This window comes from Dipodomys merriami, unplaced genomic scaffold (genome assembly GCF_024711535.1).
Source record: "Dipodomys merriami isolate MVZ:Mamm:240054 unplaced genomic scaffold, mDipMer1.0.p SCAF_8, whole genome shotgun sequence".
Classification (NCBI taxonomy): domain Eukaryota; kingdom Metazoa; phylum Chordata; class Mammalia; order Rodentia; family Heteromyidae; genus Dipodomys; species Dipodomys merriami.
The window spans coordinates 53803254-53821248 of record NW_027206401.1 but is presented as its reverse complement, the minus strand read 5'-3'; the positions used below and the strand labels follow the sequence as shown (position 1 = coordinate 53821248).

Genomic DNA, 17995 nt, shown 5'->3' with positions numbered 1-17995 from the left:
GCACAGGTGACTCATGACTGTAAATGTAGTTACTCAGGAGGCTGAGATCTGAGGATCATCGTTTGAAGCCAGCTCAGGAAAGTAAATCTAAGAGATTCTTACCTCCAGTTAACTAGCAAAAAGCTGAAAGTGGAGGTGTGGCTCCAAAGATGCAGCTTTTTTCAGCCATGAGCATCAAAAGGGTGAGCAAGGGAGAAGGAAGGAAGGAAGGAAGGAAGGAAGGAAGGAAGGAAGGAAGGAAGGAAGGAAGGAAGGAAGGAAAGAAGGAAGGAAGGAAGGAAGGAAGGAAATGTTCTCTCAACAAAAGTAAGGTACCCTCATACTAAAGGGCGCTATTCACAATGTATGCATAGCATACCTCAGTACATGTATCTGACAAATATATGCAGTTGTTACTCTCTAATTAAAAATAAAACAAAGACAAAAAAACTCCAGGAACACATTCCGGTTTCTTTGTTGTCTAGACAAAAGTTTCAATTAATGACATTAATTAGATTTCAGTGCCCAGTCATTTATTTCTTGAGTCTTTTCTCTTAATCTCAAGCGTTCCCATTCTTTGGTCAACTTTTAGGGCAGAGTGAAGAAGGAAATATTTTCTAAACCCTAAGAGACCTCAAATTGGACGGGAAGAATTGAAAGCAGAGGCCGTTAGTTTCACAGGGCGAGGTGAAGGTGCCTGAAGAGAAGGCGTGGGCCTGTGAGCAGGCGTCCTGTACCCTGCGTCCTGTGCCCAGCACCCAGAGGGGGGCCCCTGGAGACACTGGGCTGGCTGTTTCTGGTGAGAACAGCATCTGATTTAAAAATTTTAAAAACGAGTGTAATCGCAGCTGCTATCTATAAACAGCACTGAACATTCCGAATAATGCATGTGCTACTCAGCACCTCTTTTCCTTCAGAATTTCATTAGCAAACCCTTCTTTATTTTAAGATTAATATGTCAAATTACAGGCCAAATGCAATCCCATTCTGTGCTGATAAAGGGTGTGATGGTAGCCTGGATGAGCTTTAATATGAGTGCAGTTTCCCAGTGTGATGCAACAAAGCAAAACCAATTAAATTCGAAACTAATCCAGTGGCATGGTAATATATTTGTACAACTAATATGGTTATTCTTAATTTTCATCCTCTCTTGATTTAACTTACAGTCTTCTCTAAAGGCAAACCCACTTAGGAAAAGCTCAGTGTTTTGGGTTTTTTCACTTCGGCTCTCCTCTATTGGTAACCCTCTCCTACCCCCAACCTCCAGATCCATAGGCCTCCCAACACGGGCATGCCAACATCAATAGAGCGCATGCGAGGGTCTGTGTGAAATTTTACACATTACATCTCCTCATTCACGGCGTGTGTCAGCCAAAAGCTGACTATCATCTTCAGTTTTAACAATTTATGGTCAGTGTAGGTGCATATTTAATATACATATAAATAACTGTTACATATAACAAGATTATCACTAAACATGACATCCATGAGTTCTACAACATGTATTGAAATATGCATTCTCAATAAGAAAATAATTCTCTGCCATCATGTATATTTCTTTGCTTTTAGTTTCATGGAAGAGTCACAGAGACGTTATTGATCTAGGCAGTGAATGTTTTCTTTAGGCAGAATTGGCTCTGTGGCAACAGCGTTATTATTGTTGGTGCTGCACTGGGCCATGAAAACTCTGTTTCTCTCTTTCCTTCTTTATTTATTTATACTGTCTTTGGGTAGTTGTGCCGTGGGGTTCCACTTCAGTATGTGTGTTTATGAGTCCGTGCTTCTCAACCAGCCACACTGGCAGCTCTGCAGCTGGAGTGAGGGCCAGCATCGCTCCATCACTGACTGGTTTTCTATGCCCCTCGTCCTGCAGACAAAACACAGACTTAAAAGGGAATTTCCGCTGGGTGGCGGTGGCTCACACCTGTAATCCTAGCTACTCAGGAGGCTGAGATCTGAGGATCGCAGTTCAAAGCCGGCCTGGGCAGGAGAGTCCGTGAGACTCTTATCTCCAATAAACCACTAGAAAATCGGAAGTGGCGCTGTGGCTCAAGCGGTAGAGCACTCGCCTTGAGCTAAAGAGTGCAAGAACAGTGCCCAAGCCCAGAGTTCAAGCCCCACGACCAACAAAAATAAAAGGGCGGGGGGGAATTTTGGTTTACAAGTCAGGTATGCTAAACCCTGCAAAAACTGCAGTGTGCACTTCTCACCGGTGGGGTGAGGACCAGCTGTGAGCCCTGATGTGGCAGGCCAGAGACCAGGAGGGCCAAAGTGGTTCCCCACCTGCTCCCCCAGGGCAACCACATGGTCAGTTGCCTGGTGAAAACCACCAACACCTGAATGGGGAAATAGTTGAACCACCCATGCTAAAGAAAAGTATCATCTAAAAATAAGAACTATCTGCTTTGTTACTCTGGAAATGATCATTTGGGGCTCAGATTCTAGCTGGAATATACTCAGGCCTTGGTGTTATCACAGTGACAAAGGAAGTCCGCTCAGCTGACTGCTCTTCCTCTCTTCCTAGTGGCCAGTATCCAGAAGCTCCCGGCAGCCTCCGTTCTGACAGACATCAACTTCCCCATGAAGGGACGGAAGGGAATGGTGGACTGGGCCAGGAACTCCGAAGACAGGGTCCTGATACCCAAAAGTATTTTCAGCCCAGTGTCTTCAAAAGGTGAACCACGGAGACTGAGCGTTGAGCAGAGCACCCTCACAGTAGCATTAGTGGCATAGAGCTCCATTCAGTAGACATGATGTTTACAGTCATGATCCCAGCCCACTTTTATAAGTATAGACAGCTCACACTGGGCTTGTACACATCCTGATTTACTGAGGAAAGGAACGTGACTGTTAAAGTTCTCAAGAAAACAGTGACAAAATGCAAAAATGTTCAAAACTGAGATTTGTATCCCAGGATAGAACATATGACTTCATCTGTTGGCAGTGGCTCACACCTGTAACCCCAGCTACTCAGGCTGGGATCCCAGGATTATGGCTCAAAGCCAGCCTGGGCAGATAAATCTGAAAGACTCTTATTTCCAGTTAACCAACAAGAAGTCAGAAGTGGAGGTGTGGCTCAAGTGGTAAAGCACCAACCTGCAGCAAAAAAAAGTAAGGGAAAGAACTCAGGCTCTGAGTTCAAGCACCAGTAATCACACACACACACACACACAAGCACACACACACGTATACACATACATACATACATGCCTACACATACATACACTGTATCTGTAAGTGTATATGTATGTCTATACATATATATCTCATATTTATTTGTATATAAAGGAGATATTGATGCATGTTCTGCTTTCTGTACAATGTCATTTTTCTTACTGTCTCACATTAAATTTTTCTTTGTTTTTTAGGACATTATTTTATTGCATTAACATACCTTTAGTAGAAATAACTTTTATGAACTTCAGTAGCCTCTAATATTAATGGCTTTTTCCACAAGTGAAATGATGGTCTTAATATTCCCACTTTGGAGATTTCTAACCTTAGAATTTTATACTACAGAAAACACTTGGCTCTTTGCCCTGATATCATACGGAAATTAAATCCTCTAAATGTGACTGAAGAAAAATCTTGTCCCATTCTGGTCAGGGCCAGGTTGGGTCCCAATGGGAAATCACCAGCTTCCTTGCCACAGCTACCAGGAGTGTGCTGGGGTCCCCAGTGAGCTGGGTCTGCTCCCTGCGTCCCCCGGGACACGATGGGTCTGCTCCCTGCCTTCATCTTGGCAATGTACAAATACAGTTTGGTAAGACAGTATTTTTCTTGTTGTTTAACTAATACCTTCCATTTTATCTTTCAGAATTAGATGAATCATCTGTGTTTGTTCTTGGAGCTGTCCTATACAAAAACTTAGATCTAATTTTACCTACTTTGAGGTAAGCTACAAAGGAATAAGCTGTGGTAATCTTTCTCCATTATTTGAGTTTTTTTAATTGTAGTTCATTCTGTGAAAATAGTCGAACAGGCTTTGGTAACACAATGGGCTTATTCTGCAGTGAAATATAAAATATCCATTTAATGCACAAGTTAGTAGTGTATTATGCATTTTAAATAAATTAGAAAAGACCATTTTGTTGTCTGATCAGAACCCTGCAATTCTTTTGTAACTGATCATTGCTTGCCTAGAAATCAGAGGGAAGGAAGGGCAACCCTTGGACTCCCTGGCACAGAACGGTCATTGTCATTGCAATGTTAATCCACTTTATGACACTGTCCATCAACATCATATGAAAGTCAATGCTTGCTGTATTAACTGGAAAACATGGTTTTGGTCTTAATTTGCACAAAACCTCCATTTGCTTCAAAACAGAATTTTAGTTACTACTACATTAAGAAAAATATATGGCTTATTCTGAGGAACATGTTGAAGAGCCAGGTCAAGCAGAAAACTTCCTGAGACGCTTGTCTCCAGTTAACCACCAAAAGCCAGAAGAAGCTTGGCTCAAGAGGGAAAACACCAAGCAAGAGCTCCAGTCTGGACTCAAGTTCTAGTACCAGCACCCAAAACAAAAACAAACAAAAGCCCATATCAGTATGCATCATAATTCATAAAACTTATTCAGACCAGATGCTTGTGGCTCACACCTGTAATTCTTAGCTACTCAAGGCTGAGAACTGAGGATTGTGGTTCAAAGCCATCCCCAGGTAGGAAAGTCCCAGGAGATTCTTATCTCCTATTGACTATCAAAAAGCAGGAAGCAGAGAGGTGACTCAAATAGTGGTTCACCAGCCTGGAGCAGACACAGTGCCCAGGCCTTGAGTTCAAGCACCAGTACCAGCACAAAAAAATAAACACACAAAACCAAAAATCACAAAATGCATTCATAGAGGTATGCTTATTAAAGAAGAGAGGTATGGTGGATAAGAGAGCTTGAAGGAAGTCCTGCTCTCCCCGGGTGGTGTTCCTTCACATCAAGCTTACCTATTTATTTAAAGCTTGTATATTTATATAAAGGTTTTAACAATTCTAGGCTAGATAGTGACATAAAACCAGGTTGTTTCTGTTTCAATTTCAATTTAACAAGACTAAAATTTCCTAGCTGCCTTGTCACTTAACAATTTAGTTGAATGCTCTTCAACTTTAAGCTAGAAGCAACTTTATCACCCACATTTGCCTTATTTGCATGTGAGAACTATAGTACATGCAAATAAAATATTCAATATATAACACTTCAGATGATTAATTTACCTCCTAGATATGTAATGAAGTTGTATGATTCATCCTGTTCTGTAAAATATCCCAGAACAAACTCATCTGTACAGTTAGGGTATTTCAAGTTTCATAAATCCATGTAGTCAGGGAACTTAGAAATTTATCTAGGGATACCAATCTATAAAAATAAAAGAAAGGACATTTAATTAATGGTTCAGCTTTTAATCATCTAAGAGATGCTTGTCATTTACAGTGTATTCCTGGATTAATGGGCCCCTTGTGGGCTAGTTAATGAGCACAGCAAATAACATCCTGGCCATTGAATCCCCTACCATCCTGTACCACAAACCAACTCTGAAACGGCAGACAGACCACCAAGTCTGTCCACGGGGAAGCTCAGGGCTTTGACTTACAAGTGATTTCCAGCTTCAGAAATGCTAACTTCACTGCAGAGAGTTGCTATGCATTCTCTAGACTCAGCCCTTTCATAACGTTTGCTCAAGAACTAGAAAGAGAACCCTGACATCCCAGTCTCATGCTGTCCATCCACACCACTGAAAACATGAGGTCTGAGGTTCAGAGCCGGCCTGGACAGAGAAACCCAAGAGACTCCTATCTCTGATTAACCAGGAAAAAACACTCATGTGGTAGAGCACCATCCTAGGGTGACTACAGAAAAAGGGCAGCCATCAAGCTCTGACTTGGATACCTGGTATCAGCACAAAACCAAAACAAAAGATTAATTTTAAAAGATTAGTGTTTATATTATAAAATATAGAAAGTCAGAGAAGTAAACTCTTAAAGAATTGGGCTGGGAAGGCGGCTCAGTGATGAGGCCCGGGTTTGATTCCTCAGCACCACATAAGCGGAAAAAGCCGGAGTGGTGCTATGGCTCAAGTGGTAGAGCACTAGCCTTGAGCTGAAGAGCTGGGGGACAGCACCCAGGCCCCATAACTGACAAAAAAAACTTAAAGAATAAGTTTGAATTTTCTCCACCCCTTGAATAGCACCACAGAGATTTCGGTGTTTCAGACGGCAGCCATCACACATCTCAAGGGTGGGAAGAACTTAATTGCTATAGTTGTGAGATCTACTTGGCTGTACAATCTGCTGTTCTGGCAGGATGTCCCAGAGCACAGGCTGCCAGGACATCACACAGCTGCAGAGGGCAACTTGGGGGCCAACTATTCCCTTACGTGGATTATAATTAATTGATCGCATAAAGTAAAGGAAATTCTGTGTAGCACACACTTTTTTTTCCCAGAGGGTATCACTGTCTAATGTAAGTTTGCTTATTTTTCCTTTATTAAGCATTTAATACTGTCATAAACATTTAAAAGAACTGGGTAAACTGAGGTTTAGGGTGTATTTTGTTCAACATACATGTCTTGAGCACTAAAATGTTAAGTATGATGGAAATGAGGACACATACATGAGAATACCCTCTTGCCTTCACTGGTCTTAAAACCTTCTAGAAGGAGGCATGTACAGAAATGGTAGATCCCTTGATAAAATTGGACACCCTGCTGTCACAAGACAGGGCTGATGCCCGGGTGAGATGGGCAGCCAGTCAGTGTTAATGAACGGGCACACACATCTTCCTGATAAAACTCAGCGAACGCGGGACTCAGGATGCCAGTCCAGGGCTTCCCTCTAGGCCTCCGGGCAGCCGACGCTCCAGACTCTGTGCAAAGCTGTCTGCATGGGCCGCTCCCGGACCACCTGCTCCCAGTCCACCTTTGTCCACTGCCCACTCACCGGGGCCACAGCCTCAGCACAGAGAGCAGTTTGCAAACATCCCCGTGCACTTGCTAATCCTGCACAGAACACCCATACCCATGGTTTTCAATAATGTAGCCACTTAGGTAATTTTAAAATAACAGAAATACTTTACTATAAAAACTACCCTCTGGACTGGCGGTGCTGAGCTTTATTTAGAGCAGGAAGGATGGGTTGTACCTGGCGTAGAGGAGCACAGGAATGGAAGGGGTTCATAAATAACCAGCAGCACAGCAGAATTCCCGAGCACGCAGCTTCGCCGGGGAAGGAGCTTGCACCTGTGCAGCCAGCGCCATGTTGCCCTGGCCCTGGTGCTTCTTTTTTTTTACCTGCATATTTCTGGTAGTGCCACATATTCGTCTCCAAACCTCAAGCTCTAGCATGTTCCAAGAGGCCCGCCGACTCCGCCAACACGACAGCTCACCTGGCAGGTCTTCCAGCCTTCTTACTTCATGTATACCCACTGACTCCCTGCCCGGTTTCACCCAGAGAACAACGCACTGGCCAAGCACCCTGATGCCCAACCCTCAAAGCTGCCCTCCCCCAGGGTGCGGCCACTGCCAGCCCAGGCTCAAGCCTCAGAGCCGGGAGGGCAGGCCACTGGCTCCCTCGCTCTTTCTACAGCTGCTTCTGTGAGGAAATGCGATGCGCTCATGTCTTCTCGCCCTCTACGTTGTCCTGTGTGGTTAAGTGTATTTCCTGCCATCACTGCGTACGTGAGGCTGGGTTCACAGTGACCTGCACTGCCCAGTGCTCCAAACTCCCACTTGGGGAGCAGCTCAGGGTTCATTCCTCTGTGCCAAATACTATCCAAACTGCAGAAAGCGTTATCCTAACACACGAAGACACAGCCCAGTGGCTCAGGCTTGTAATCCAAGCTACTCAGGAGGCGGAATCTGAGAACTGAGATTTGGAGTCCGTGGGGAAGGAAAGTCCATGGGATTCTTATCTCCATTTAACCAGCAAAAAGCTAGAAGTAAAGAACCACCTTTGAGAGAACAATACGAAGGGACCATGCCCCGAGATCGTTGAGAGACGCCCCAGGAGTCTCCCTTGTCACACGACAGGACCAGGAGGCAGGCAGATAGGCATGAGCACGCTCCTCCCCACAGCCTCGCACCCCCAGGCCTCCGCTTAGACCTGGAGCTCCGAGGCCACATGGAAGCAGTGTGCAAAATGGCAAAGATGCCTTTATTTCTCTCCAGGTGCTTTGCTGGTGACGGTGCACGGGGTGTGCATCGGGTGCCCACGTGGCGGCCATGCTCGGGGAGGGTGGGTTAGAGTGCTGGCATCCCAGCAGGGGCTGAGCATTGGACAGAGCTCTTGTCAGCCTCTCCTGCCTGCCTCTAATCCGTGTTCCTCTGTTTCAGAAATTACACCGTCGTGAATTCCAAAATCATCGTGGTGACGATCAGGCCCGAGCCCAAAGCCACGGATTCATTTCTGGAGATAGAACTGGCTCACTTGGCCAATGTAAGTGCCCTTCACGTAGCCTGAAAGACGGGAGCACAGGCTCTGGGCCTTTGTAGTTGAAAACAAAGTAACGCCATATGAGCATGAGGATTACACAGAAGCACACTGACGTGTGAGGCTTTCATGTATGGTTATTATCATGTGTGATAAACAGTTTTCATCTGTTTGTGCATCTCCAGCAAGTTGTGTGTTTGACCCTGGGAACTGGAATGCAATGAGAAGCTATCTGTCTGTCCTCTGGTGGGAAGTCTGCTCCAAAAATGTGCAGCTGTGAGGGGCATGTAGTAGTAGAAATTATAATCAGTTCAAAAGGGATGACTCATCCGGGCACCATGGCTCACACCTGTTATCCCAGCCACTCAAGAAGCTGAGATCTGAGGATCACAGTTTGAAGCCAGCCCAGGAAGACAAATTTTTGAGACCCTTATCACCAACTAACCACCAAAAACCAGAAGTGGAGCTGTGGGTCAAGTGGTAAAATGCTAGACTTGAGCACAAAAGCAAAGGGATGGTGTACAGACCCAGTGTTCAAGCCCCAGGACCTGAACACACGCACACACACACACACACACACACACACACACACACACACACACACACACACACACACACGTCAATCATGTTTCACATGCAAGAGTTTTATGCTATTCCTTGCAAAGCCTCTACAAAACTATCTTCCATGGAAGAGGAGCCAGCAGGGATTGAGTCATTTTCGAAGGGTTACGAAGTTAGGGAGATAATTTAAATTCACATCCTGCAGGGCCCAAAGCCTGTCTAATGTCTGCTATTGTACATTTTCTGATTTCTGGAAGAAATCAGCCTTGGTGTTTCAAGAAAATGATCCTCATCTTCCCCGGGAACTGGTTCTCGAGACAATGCCCCAGGCTTCTGGATGGTTTAATGAAAACTGCAAATCTTCCTGCGATAACTTTGAAACATTGCGATTAATATTTAAACTATGATACCATTTCCTACTTCACCCAAATGTGAGCCTTGATTCTGCTCCACCTTTCCAGACTTCTCCTTGTACCGGACACAGATCCTCCTCCCCACCCCACCCCCACTGCAGAGTTGGTGGGGGGGGCACAGAGGAGGTTAGGCTGGAACATGGAATCTAGGTGTGTGCCCAAAGTCATTTATGAATTTATGAAAATATTTCTTCTGCTTCTTTTCATTGTTACTCATGAGAATATATAGTTACAAGCATTAGTATAAAATAGGAAGAGGTGTTAATCCCTCATATTGAAATTACTGAATAATATATAGGCTGTCAGAACAGGTACCTTTATAATCATGCCTTTAACCCATAAGACTAGAACAAATTTTCTAAGCATTTTAGTTGAAGATTAATTATAACTCTCATGCAGAAAACATTTCTATACATAAACATTTGAAGACTTTCCCAAATAAACATATATGATTTAAAGACCATGTTAATTAGAGGAAATTGATAGGTTATAAAAGAGTAACATCAAAAATCACGCTGAAGCAATCCTGCAACTTCAATTCCACAATACTATTGAAAGTGAACATGTTTGGGCTTCGAATCTAACCTTTCTCGTTCAGGAATAAACATTGGCTATATGATTTTTTAAAAAGCTAAACCACACACAAGAAAATTATTTTCTATAGAGGGGGAAAGAATGGTTACTCAACAGACATCACAAAGAGTCATGGAGAAGCATGTAAGACTGTTGAGCCTGGTGCTGCTGACCACAGCTATTCAGAGGCTGAGATCTGAGGATCATGGTTCTAAACCAGCCTGGACAGAAATGTCTCTGAGACTCTGATCTCCAATGAACTAATAAAAAGCAGAAGTGGAATTGTGGTTCAAATGGTAAGGAGCCACTCTTGATCAAAAAAAGCCAAAGAAAGCGTGAGGCCCTGAGTTCAAACCCTAGTTCACGCACGCACATGGATGCACACATGCACATGTGTGCACACATGAGTCATTTGATGTTAGAAGTAATTGCACCGTCTGTGCTGTCCAAAGTCTACTGTCCACTGTGACAGGTCTGGCAGAGCCAAAGAGGAGGAAGGGGCGCCGTCACCGTCACCCCCTCCCATCCCTTGTCACCTGCAGCACAGACCTGGCCCCAGGCACAGGCCAGGCCGCTGCTCACACAGCCTTGTGCTTCACGTGGAGTTGGCAACACTTATTATACCACTACATTTATATTGCTTCCCAGATCAGGTTTTGCAGAATATTTTCCCGTTCAAGAAAACAGTATATGACTGATCAGCTTAGGGTATATTAATATTCAGTAAAGGCATTCTATACACTGACACTGGTTTGTTTCCATTTCTGAGATAACCAAAACACAGCTGAGAATGAAATATGATTTGAGCTAAAAGGTAAAGAAATTGTATCTGTGTGTGTCTGTTTGTATGTGTCTGTGTATCTGTGTGTGTCTGTGTATGAGCAATGAGGTTTGAACTAAGAGCCTGTGCCTTAGCATTTTCACTCAAGGTTGGTACTCTACAACTTGAGCCACAGCTCTACTTCTGACATTTTCATGGTTAATTGGAGATAAGAATCTTAAAAACTTTTCTGCCAGGACTGGCTTTGAATTGGGATCCCCAGGTCTCAGCCTCCTAAGTAGCTGGGATTGCAGGCATGAGCCACTGGTACGTGGCAAGAAATTATATCTTACAATAAAAGTTTGAAATAAAAACTAGCTAAAACTTCATGATCACACACACACACACACACACATACACACACACACACATACACACAGTACTAGCCTTGAAATTGGACTATTTTAAATACAACGTTATCTTTAATAACTTACCTTCCTGCTTTGACTGGCTTCTCCTACAGAAAGCATCTTCTGTGCTTCCTTGAGCTCTGGATAGCAACCTCCAGATGCCATCTCTTTATTTGTCACGTGAGGAAAACAGAAGGGTAGGGATTGTCAGTTAGAGGGAGTCGAGGGAAAAGCCCATTAACATTTCGTAAGTGAAATGTGTTCTTTTTAAAAGCTTTTAACAAACAGCATTTACAGTATGTTCAATATAATAAGGCCCTTGGGAGCTGGTAGGAATAGGAAATAGAATAGCAACTCCAAATGGTATTTAGTAAAGCCAATTGAAGTTTCCAGCAGCCGGGCAATTAATTAGCAAAGCATCATTCTTGCTCAGTTTCCCTGGCGTGTGGCTTCATTTCCATGACCTGGGTATCATTTGTGCTGGGCCTGGTGGTCATTTGCTTTTAAGGAATTTTGTGTTTCATATTTCTAATGTTCTTTTTTATTTGTGTGACATGATTACAAATTGTTACATTCTACAATGTATAAAAATAATCATTTTATTGAAAATAATTACTGAAACCTAAGTGCAACAGAGCAGATCTGTATGTATGTGTGCACACACATACACACATGTGTGTGCACACACACAGACAGAGTGAAGATCCACTATGAGACAGTTTGGGCCTACCAGGTTAACATCCTCATATTTAAAGCCAAGTTAGAAAAACAGACAATGAATGCATTATGATTATCCCATTTTTCCTCAACTTTGCAAATACATTATTTCTCTAAGTAAAATGTAATTATGTTGTTCCTTCCATTCTGAGTGGAGAGATAGCATGCACCCTGCTGGTCTGTAGTCTAACCTAGTCCTTAAAAGGAAATGGTTTTGCTCTGGGCAGCTGCTCTATGGCCAATGCAGGGTGCTACTTGGTACTTCAAATTTGCGAGCAAAACATCAGACTTACCAGTGGCTCTCAGAATGGCCATATGCAACAAAATCTCATGAAAATCTGGATCTGGAGCTATTTTCTTTGCCATATTTTTTAACATATTACCAGTATGTGTGTGTGTGTGTGTGTATGTGTGTGTGCGCGCGCGCGTGGGTCCGTGTGTATGTGTGTGCGCGCACGCATGGGTCCGTGTGTGTGTGTGTGCGTGTGTGTGCGCATGTGTGAATCATAAGCCACCATCTTGGTAAACCTCAGCTGAAACACTGGATACTGCAGCGCTGGTCAGCTTTTCGCCAGCGGCACAGGCCCCACATCCCCGGTGTTCTCATGACTGCTAAAGGCTAACAACCTGCGGACGTAAACAGCACTTGGTAAGGACTGAAGAAGCACAGCACGTCTGTAATTCCCACAAAGGGCCATTTACATCCTTTAGCTTTCAGTTATAATTTTTTATTTGCTTTACATTTAAATTTTATTTCATTTATTATTTTTTGCTGCAGGTACTGGAGCTAGAACTCAATGCTTTGTTACTCTCTCTTGGCTTTTTTGGCTTCATCTCTTCCACTTGGGCCACACCTCCATTTCTGACATTTTGCTGGCTCATTGGAGCTACGAGTCTCCTGGACTTTTCTGATTGAGCTGGCTTTGAACTCAGGCCTCAGATTTCCGAGTAGCTAACATTACACACAAGGTGTGAGCTGCAGGCACTGAGCCCTTTACTTCTAACATTGCCTTTCAACCTTGGTTTTTGGCCCTTTGGAGGCATTCTGTGCTGGGTTGATGTGGACACTCCGGTCACGTTTTATTAGAGCAGAATTTAGCAACTGTTTTTGCAAAATGGTAGAAGTGTTTAGATACGGGAGCCTGGTGGTTTCCACCACACGCACTCAGCGATGTTTTCCTCGTGTCAGAGAAGTCACAGACAAGCAAGGGTGTCAGTTCCACTAGAATCGTTATCTGTGAAGAAAGCATGACCGGCCAGGCTCAGCCGTGGCCAGCAGCTTGTCGGCTCCTATGCGGCGGCCAGGAGGTTGCCCACGTCTTTGACCCTCAGAACCAATGAACATGAGTTACGTGTTCAAGGCAGACTCCTGTGTGGCTGCATGTCAAAAGGACATGGTACATATTTGTTGCAAATGTGTTGCATGTTAACAGAAAATGTGCAATGTCATTATCGTTAAGGACTCTGGTTTCAGGCAGCTGTTAGGTTTTTTTTTTTTTTTTTTTTTTTTTTGGTCGGTCGTGGGGCTTGAACTCTGGGCCTGGGCGCTGTCCCTCAGCTCTTCAGCTCAAGGCGAGCGCTCTACCACTTGAGCTACAGCGCCACTTCCGGTTTTCTGGTGGTTTATTGGAGATAGGAGTCTCACGGTCTCTCCTGCCCGGGCTGGCTTTGAACCACGATCCTCAGATCTCAGCCTCCTGAGTAGCTAGGATTACAGGCGTGAGCCACCAGCGCCCGGCCTGTTAGGTTTATCTGAGCTGGCCACGTTTAATCACATGAGCCATTGAAATGAAGGACCCAGCCAGGCACCAGTGGCGCAAATCTGTAGTCCTGGCTGCGTAGGAGCCAAGGTTTATGATTCAAAGGCCAACCAGGCAGCAAAGGCACTGAGCTTCAGCTCCGTTAGCCGGACTGCACCTGATGAGCCGGTGCTGTCAATGAAATGGCAGCAGAGAGGCCATAGTGTGAAGGACGTGGACTGCAGAAGCCAGCAACAACACTGAGCTGCAAGCCATGAGCTGGGGCGTCACACATTTATCCCAGACCCCAGCGAGGAGTGTGACCACACTGCATTTGTCTCAGCCATGGGACCTTCCTCACAGAGCCCGAGCTGAGCCCTCCAGACACCATCGAGATACTGAAGTCATGTTCTATGCTTGTGTTCCACTCACATGCAGATGATGGAGATAATCCACACCACACGCCCATTGTGTCTTTCAGTACCCCATGTATAACAATACTATAGCACATTAGTCAATGGAACTCAGAAAATAGACATTGTTCCCTAATTGTAACTAGGACAGCCCTTTAGGACTTGGTAAAAGGCACCAGCGTGGTGTGGCATGGGACAGTGACAGTGGGCTATCAGGGGGACCAGGGCGACATCAGAGCAGCACCTGGGCTCCCAAGAGAAGTGCCCTGTGCAAGATGCCAGCTAGAACCCAACCTGCATCCTGCAGGTGGGAGCCGCTCACGGTCAGCGCAGGAAAGCTCCTCTGTGGACAGAGACAGGCCATGCTGGAAATATCCCCGCCCAGTCTCAACATAACCCCAGCAGGATACACAGCACCCTCCCATCTGCTATGTGGATCTAGTCACGTAAGCATCTGTTGTTGAAGTCATTAGAGAAAACGCCTGGATGGGCTCTGACATTAGAAGACCCGCCATCTTGAGAAGCAATAGAATCGCACTCCAGAAGATGGATGGGGCGGCAGGGGTCGTCTTGAAGGATACAAAGTTTCATAAAGTTACCGGTGTGGTCCAAAATCTCGTTGCTTCTCCTGTGACAGTAATAGAGAGCCAGATTACTGATACAGCTCAGAAATGAGAAACGTTAAGCCATTAGCCAAAGAGCAGCCTCCTCCAGTCGGTGTGGGCCTCTCTGTCACCCACATCAGACGCTGCCTTACGTATTTGCTCTTTCCCCAAGTTCTAATTAAACACAGCCAACGCCCTGAAAAGGATTTAATGCGGGTACAATTGTCTGGATAAGACAGTATTCTACAGTTCCGGCATCAGGAGTCTGCTTTAGCACAGGCTAGCTCTTTCTTTGTCAGAGCCTTGGTTTTACTGGCTGTGAATTTGCTGCTTCCTGTAGAACCTTCATGAAGCGATTCCAATCACGTTCTGCACACCTGCGTGGCACCTGCACACCTGCGTGACACACTAGTGCATCCTCAACCATCCCCTCTGCTCCAGAGTCCTGAACACACTCCCTTCAAAAGCAGTGACACAGCTCTTTCCATGTTTCAGTTAAATGCTAAAGTACAGAACTGTGTTAACGATCATGTAGAGAATAGCTTTAGAGAATATTCAGAAAACGTTCTAATTATTAAGTTTTTAGAATATGTTCAGCTTTCTCAGTCCATTGGAAAATGTATTATATTTTCAGCAACTCTGTAGCTTTTTATCTGTTAAAAGACACAATCCTGAGAGGATTTCCTCCCTTGGGGGAAAGAAGGCCACTAGGCTTGAACTCAGGGCCTTGCGCTTGCGAGGTAGGTGCTTTGCTGCTGAGCCACTCCTCCAGCACCAGCTTTAGAATAGTCTGAGAAAAGAAAAAAGAAAAACTTGTGTCTCACTTCCCACCCCAGCTCCCACCTGAGCTGCAGCCCCCCTCCACGGTGTCTGTACTGCTGGGGTGCTCCAAACACCCACACATGGGGGCTGGGTGGAGTTATCTTAGGTCCAGGCTGGCCTGGAACTGGGAGCCTCTGCATCACCGCACCCAGCTGTGGCCTGGAGCTACCTCTTGCAAACTGCTCTGCCCCGGTTGCTCAGCCCTCCCAGCAGCCGGGGCTGGAGGTGTGAGCCACCAGTGTCCACACACGGCCCCTTTCTGACTGTCTTTTAGCGACATGCCATAGGTTTAAGTATGGAAAATTTTACAACTCGTGGTATCTTTTTTTTTTTTTTTGTCGGTCATGGGGCTTGAACTCTGGGCCTGGGCGCTGTCCCTCAGCTCTTCAGCTCAAGGTTAGCGCTCTACCACTTGAGCTACAGCGCCACTTCCGGTTTTCTGGTGGTTTATTGGAGATAGGAGTCTCACGGTCTCTCCTGCCCGGGCTGGCTTTGAACCGCGATCCTTAGATCTCAGCCTCCTGAGTAGCTAGGATTACAGGCGTGAGCCACCAGCGCCCGGCTTCTTTTTTTTTTTTTTCTCACATGTACTTTCTTAGATTTTTTTTAATGTGTTCTTTGTCCCATAATACTGAAATTATAAACTGGATAGAATCAGTCTTTTTGCAGCTTGCTCATGTTAGAAATATTCTAGGATCTCAGAATCTATTTGCCTTCTGTAGTTGTATGTGATGAATAATAACCTTCGTAGGGGAAATGAGGAAGAATAAGCTCAGACAAATCTAGTTGGGGGGGGGGTGTTTCGTTTGTTGCAGTTTGGAATTGTTTCTTTGTTTGGAGTTTGGGGGAGGAGCTGAGGTTAACATACTGAGCAGTAAGCCAGGCCCAAAGAAACATAGGTCCCATGGTTTCCCTTATTTGCAATAACTAGTCTATGTCTGAGACAAGCAGAAACGGTCAAGATAAGTTGATGTTAGGTGAAATGAACCCCAAGATAAGGATTCAAATGTTTTTTTTTTCTTTCTTGCGATTGTTTCTAACATATTTATAAGATTATTTCTTTGTTGCTTTGTATGCCCCTCCCCCATGGTATAACCCCTGTTTTCACTGTATTTGATGTTCATATACTTTGTGGAGGGGAAGAGAAAGGACAAATTGTTTAAATAGGGATACACCCATTGCAGCAATGAGATGTAGAAAAAAACGAACTTTACAACTTTGGCGGGGGATGGGAAAGGATGGGAAGGGGAAACAAAGGAGGAGGCAACAGCTTGATAAGAAATGTACTCATTTGTTGGGTCTTCGTCCATCCCACAAAAGACAGACGGGGTCCAAGGAAAGGTAAGTGCAGCACTCGCCCGTTCCCTAGCCTCCCTCAGCCCAGGAGACAATCAGACACAGCGGGGAGCCAAATCCAGCAGGCAGAAAAACTCGTTTATTAACAGAGAGCAGCCCCTTTTAAAGACAAAAAGGGTGGGTGGTATGGTAAGAGAGGAAGAGGAACCAATCACTGTCAAGGTCACACCCTATCATTCACCTGAGCCTTCACGGGCTGGTTAGGTACTGATCAGAAGATCAATTGGGGTCTGCACTCTACTCTCTCCCAGAGCCATCTTGGCTGGCCATGTGCTCTTTAGTAAATTAGGCTCTGCCCACTCAACCCCCTTCCAGCGCCATCTTTGCTGCCCATGTGCTCCACACTCATTACCTTGCCCATGTAACGGTAACTCCTCTGTATGGTATTTTCACAATTAAAAAAACGTAAAAAAAAAAACATACTGAGCATGCACCTGGTTATCTAAGACTTAGAAAATTGCGTAGAGGCATATAGTTTCCATTTACTAGTCTTTCCCTCATCACTTTTTCAGATGGGTGGGGAGGGGGAGAGAAAGATACTGCAACACACAGTTGGAACTAGAGAAATGTTAGTTAAGGTGAAATCACTGCCTTTCTCTGTGTCCTCAGTGTGCCATCTGCTTGTTCTGCTTGCTTTTATTTTAAGAGGACCATGCATGTTGTAAGACAATTACGGCCTTTCCAGATTAATAATTTATCATGCCTGGTGCTAGTGGCTTACTCTTGCCTGTAATCTTGCCTACTCTGGAGGCTGAGATCTGAGATAGAGTGGGGGGAAAAAACCCAATAAGACACAGCATCTAAGCCTGAGTTCAAGCTCCCATACCTGCACAAAAATATTAATAATTTATTATGACATATGAGGATTAACCATCTGGAAGTTTAAATAAAACCAAAAGAGTAACCATGGTTTTTCCTTTTGTATCTTTTGTTGTTGTTGTTTGATTTTGCTGGTCCTGGGGCTTGAATTCGAGACCTGGGCACTGACCCTGAGCTTTTGTCCACAAGGCTAATGTTCTACCAATTGAGCCACAGCTCCATTTCCAGCTTTTTAGTGGTTAATTAAAGATAAGACTCTCAGGAACTTTCCTTCCTGGACTGGCTTCAAGCCACAATCCTCAGATCTCAGTCTTCTGAGTAGCTTGGATTACAGGCATGAGCCACCACCGCCCAGCAATTTCATTTTAATTGACACATAATAATTATAAATATTTAAAGGATACACAATGAT

General features: G+C 44.7%; 1 protein-coding gene across 3 annotated transcripts in view; it reads left to right on the top strand.

Annotated features, from left to right (window-relative positions):
* Positions 1 to 17995, top strand: part of Adgrb3 (adhesion G protein-coupled receptor B3) — a 527596-nt gene that overhangs the window by 265570 nt on the left and 244031 nt on the right. For all 3 annotated transcript variants that reach the window (XM_070010769.1, XM_070010770.1, XM_070010771.1), the window contains 3 exons: positions 2504 to 2653; positions 3797 to 3872; positions 8299 to 8401. In XM_070010769.1, the coding sequence (XP_069866870.1) occupies positions 2504 to 2653; positions 3797 to 3872; positions 8299 to 8401 (329 nt within the window). The remainder of the gene's footprint in view (positions 1 to 2503; positions 2654 to 3796; positions 3873 to 8298; positions 8402 to 17995) is intronic.